We start from the raw sequence: 4819 nt of genomic DNA, 5'->3' as shown, positions 1-4819 counted from the left end.
CTGCCGGAGAGAGCGAGGGAGGCAATGACTGCAGCTGACCGGGGACAGATGGGCTCTCCCCACCCCCTCCTGTGCGCCAGGGGGACACTGGGGCTGTGGTCCTGGGAGTGTGGCCAGCTAGGTCTCTGGGGCTCAGGGAAGTTGGGGGCTCGGCCCAGATCAGCAGTAGAAAGCAAGCCCAGGTCTGTCTGGACTCCAGGCCAGGCTTCTCTCACTAGGGTGGCACAAAGGGTCTCCAGAAAAAGCCCTGTCTTTTCAAGCCAGCGCTGCTAATTAGTTTTAGGAAAAGGACTCCATCTGCTGACCCTCTACTGGCCTGACCCATTTTACTTTTCAAAGCGTGTGGGCACTTTCAGCCACCCCTGAGCCCAAGAGGGCAAGTGAGGCTCGGGGGCTGGGTGAGGGCACACTGGCTGGGGATGAAATAGGACTGGGCTCTGTCCAGCTCTGCCACCTGCTGGGCCACGACCTGGGTGTCATGTCCCTTCTCTTGGCCTGAGCTCCCTCATTGGCAGCCTGGAAATAGCAATTCCCTACAGATGGGCTTGTGTGAATCATCGGATATGTGTGCTAAGTTGCTTCAGTCGTGTCCAACTCTTTGAAACCCCATGGACTGTAGCCCCCCAGGCTCCTCTGTCCATGGGGATTCTCCAGGCAAGAATACTGGAGTGGGTTGCCATGCCCTCCTCCAGGGGATCTTCCTGACCCAGGGATCGAACCCTTGTCTCTTAACATCTCCTGCATTGGCAGGTGTGTTCTTTACCACTAGCGCCCCCTGGATACGTGGGAGCTTTGTGAATTCCACACTGTGACCCAGGGACTGCAGAGTCAGCAGCCGCCTGGCATAAGTGAGGAGACAGGCACAGGTGGTGACAGACTGAAAGTCTCAAGGAAGATCAGGGGTCACAGGTGAGTATCCAGAGCCCCAGAGCTCTGATCCACAGGCTCTTCAAGGAGCCTGGTGAGGTGGGGACAATCCCAGCTCCATCAGGGGTCATGGCGCCGCCCATGAAGCAGCGGGCAGATTTTCATCAGGCTGTAGCTGTTCTCCAGCGATCACTGTGTGCGGGGCTCTGGCCACTGGCCTGCCCGGCAGAGTTTGCAGTCAGAGTGACTCTGAGCACTGGCTGAGGGACTTGGAAAAGTGGCTCTTTCTCCTTTGGTGTCTCACTGTCATGTGGGAAAACCTGCCTCACGTGCAGAAAGTGCCCCCAGCCCGTGCCCACCTCCAACCACCATACCTGATAGTCAAAGGTCCCCGGCTGCTCCCTCAGGTCTTTGGGGGTCCGAAGGTCTTCCAAGCTTTTGGCCTGGCCCAGCTGCTGCAGCGGGACTTCCATGTCGAGGTTGCTGAAGACATCCTCCAGGAGGTTGATGCTGGCGGCCCGGTCGTGTGGAGCTGGGGTGGGGCCCACGGGCTCCCGCGCTCGCTGCTCCGGGCTTTCGGCCTCGTCCCCTGCACTGTCTGACTCCTTGAGTGTCCGATATGGCTGTGGCCTGGGGGGAGGCAGAGCAGGCTGGATTCTCCCACCCAGAGCCGTCCCGGAAGGAGCAAGCAGCCCCCACCCCGGAGAACTTCCAGGCCTCAAGGAGCACAGCTGGGAGCCTTGGGAGAGGAGAGTGTTCTGGGTCCCTGCAAGTGCAGGTGTCTGAACAGTGCCTGTCAGACAGACAGACAGACCTGGGCTGATCTCGGGTTCCGCTCACTGAGGGGCCTTGGGCAAGTTGCTCTGGCTCTAGCTTGCACCAGGGAGCCCACTTAGTTTCCTCCAGACCACAAGACCTACCATAGAACTGGTCAGCAGGCTCCCACACCATTCACACAAGGCATGAGGAATGGGGCACAGCCGGAGAGGGAACCGGCAGGAGGACTCACTCCTGAGCCCGTTGTCCGTACCCTCACCCCTGCAGTAGTCGGGTCCTGGGCCCAGCCTGTGCGGAACTGAGCAGGGGGAACTCTCCCCCAGGGGGCTGCACAGTGCACCCCAGGATCCTCAGCCACGAACTACCTAGGCCTCAGCCTGTGCTGATCTCGGTTCCAGCCCTGGTGCCACCTCTTGCTGTGGGACCTTGGGCAAGTCACTTAACCTCTCTGAGCCTCAGCTGCTCCCCCGTTCCAGAGTGCACGTCCTTGCAACTGGTGGTGGAGATGACACGAGCAGACGTGGTGCCGGCTGTAGCAGGCATGCTGAGGCTGTTAACACATCCTGTGCATTCATGCACCAAAATCTTATAGCCAACCCAGGTGCTGGGGACACTGGGTGCCTCTCGCTATCCTCTCTCACAAGCCTGAGCCCCAGGGTACGTGGAGAATGCTGCCCAGACCTCTTGTGAAACTAGGTCGGAGTAGCATCCTACCTCCAATCACAAGGCTCTGCCCCCTGGGTCAGGCGGAAACTGCTCATGGCTCTGGTAAAGTGGGGAAGGTCGCCACCTGGTGGTCTGAAGGCCCACTTGCATGAACCTGGGCAGGGGGACAGTCAGTAGAGGAAAAGGGGCTCAACCAACAGTCTTGACTCTGGCAAGGACTGCGTCAGACTGTACTATCTCCCTGAAGCCATACAAGCAGCCCATGAAGTAGGACTCACACCCTCCACTTTATAGATGAGGAAGCTGAAGCTCAGAGAGGCAAGTAACGGAACCTAAGTCACACAGCACCTGGCAAGAGGCAGAAGTGGAAGCCAAGTATGAGAAACTTCTAAAGTCCCTCACTTGCTCTAACTAAGCCATCTGACCAAGCTCCTTTAACCAAGTTTGAACACAGTGAAGGAGACAAAGAAAAGTCAGTGTGCTTTGTAGTTAAGGAAACAGAGTTTCTTTAGAAGGAATTCATTTTAAGATGGCCGTTTCCCTTTAAACACACACAAAACCCTATGCTTTTCATAGATCATGGTTCAGGGAGTGAGCATTATTTTAAATAATTAAGGCATCAATTAATTTAAAAAGAACGTGGCTGGCCAGATCCCACGGTGGGGGTCCTTGGCTGTTATCTGTGTGTGATCCTTTTACCAGCAAGGCAATTGTAAGTTGATACATGGCTGGACATTTCTTATTCCAGTGATGCAATCTTTATTTTAATTAATAATAGAAATAATAACTGATACATTAAGTCTATGATATTATAGATACTATTGCTTAGGACAAGGCTTTTCTCCTAGTTTTAATGAAGGAGATTCACTGTACAGACCAGGCAGCACGCAAAACTTGGGCAACACTGGCTTAGGGCACTGCTCTCTAAGTGAGGACCTCAGGAGGGGGCTGACTTGCCTGCAGTCACAGGGGAGCTGGTGGCACAAAGGGCCAGAAGCTCCTTGCCTGTGGGGGCAGTGGCAGGAAGAGAGCTTTTGGGCTTGTCGGGTGCCCCAAGGAACCCACAGGCCCAGCCTTGGAGGAGAGAGTGGGTGCAGGGAGATAGTGAAGGGGGCTGACAAGGGGGGAGCAAGGGGAGAGCCCCTCTTCTGTAATCGGGCTGGAATGGTTCACTCCCCAAGGTCTGCTGTGGGTGTTCAGCAAAGGGCAGTTCCCTTCCCCTGAAGGCTCCCATTAGAAACACCATGCAAACAGATAAACACAGACCAGAGCTGGCCCTCTGCTCAGTCCCAGCTGGGAAAAGCCTGTGGGTGGAGAGGCAAGAAGTGGCGAAAAAAACAGGCAGCCACCAAAGCCCAGTTCCCGGGGTGGCTGTGTTGTGGTGAACCTTCTTTTTCTCTTTCTTTGTTGCAATTTGTAATTAGAAGGCGGCTTAGGCTATAAATAATAATGAGAAAAGTTATCTTAAAGTCAGACAAATCGGTAAGATCTTTGGCCATGCCATCATTAATATATATATATTCCATACCAGTAACTTTGTTTTGTTTTTTTTTTTTAAACTTTAAATCTGACGCTCCATCTCCATGGCTTCCCAAGGTGTGCTGAGATAAAGGAAGACTGGGCAGCAACAACCAGCCTAACCGCAGCCGACGCTGCAGTCGGCAACCCCAGTAACAGTCCAGTGCATTCTCCCTGTGAGGAAGGAGACCGATGTTCCCGTCTCACACCTTCACAGCCCAGTCACCCTTGTTACCTCACCCCATCGCCACAGGCCCTGTGGGGCTGGCGGAATGAACGCCCTGGGAGGAGGCACACGGGGGGCCGGGGGAGGTGCGCCGCCCTGCACGCGGGCGCCGGACGGCAGCAGCCCCAGGCACCCTCCCCACACGCAAGCACAAGCTGGCCACCCCCGCCCCTTCAAGTGGTCCCGGAGAGTCACCAAGCCGAGCTCAGGAAAACGGAAGAAGGAAGGAGAGACCATTCAAAGGGAGTGGAGAAGAAAAAGCTTTCGGTGAAGCCAGAGCTCGGGCCCTCTTCCCGCTGGCACTCATCGTCAGAGGAGTCTTCGGAGAGGAAGACAGCATAGTGTCGCAAGGGCCTTACGAGGCTGGGGCAGAGGGAGACAAGAGAGAAGACCGTTAGGAGGCACCTCAGGACCCCGCGTGGTGGGGAGGGAAGGAGGCCTGCAGGCCGGTGCCTGACCCTGGCCTCCCTCTGCCGGCCAGGGAGGAAGCTGTCCAGAGAAGGCCCGATGGGCCCCCACGGTGAGGAAGCTGGTCCCGAACAGAAAAGAAACTGTGGGTTTGCCACCTGTGTCAAGAGCCTTAAATGCATCTATGACCTCATGATTTCACTTTCATTTAGATACCCCAAACTGTAGCAACAGATTATGCACAAAGATGTCCATTACCACTCTGTTTATAAAATACGAGACAATCTAAATTTCTGCAGTAGGAATCTGGTGAAGTGAATTATGGTACAGTTGGCTGAGTATTATCTTCTCATTAAA

The 4819-nt window shown here is 55.2% G+C and overlaps 1 protein-coding gene across 19 annotated transcripts in view; it reads right to left on the bottom strand.

Annotated features, from left to right (window-relative positions):
• The window catches only part of DENND1A (DENN domain containing 1A), a 533371-nt gene that overhangs the window by 3044 nt on the left and 525508 nt on the right, over positions 1-4819 (bottom strand). For 12 of the 19 annotated variants that reach the window (XM_086325286.1, XM_086325292.1, XM_086325278.1 and 9 more), the window contains 2 exons: positions 4289-4417; positions 1242-1497 (listed from right to left, as the gene is read on the bottom strand). In XM_086325286.1, coding sequence (XP_086181412.1) covers positions 1242-1497; positions 4289-4417 — 385 coding nt within the window. The remainder of the gene's footprint in view (positions 1-1241; positions 1498-4288; positions 4418-4819) is intronic. The other 7 variants (XM_086325282.1, XM_086325296.1, XM_086325287.1 and 4 more) reach the window with 1 other exon arrangement.

Source organism: Bos grunniens, chromosome 11 (assembly GCF_055505025.1).
Source record: "Bos grunniens cultivar Pamir isolate PY7600 chromosome 11, Bosgru_T2T1.0, whole genome shotgun sequence".
NCBI lineage: Eukaryota > Metazoa > Chordata > Mammalia > Artiodactyla > Bovidae > Bos > Bos grunniens.
The sequence above is the reverse complement of the archived record's forward strand: the minus strand, read 5'-3'. Positions and strand labels throughout refer to the sequence as shown.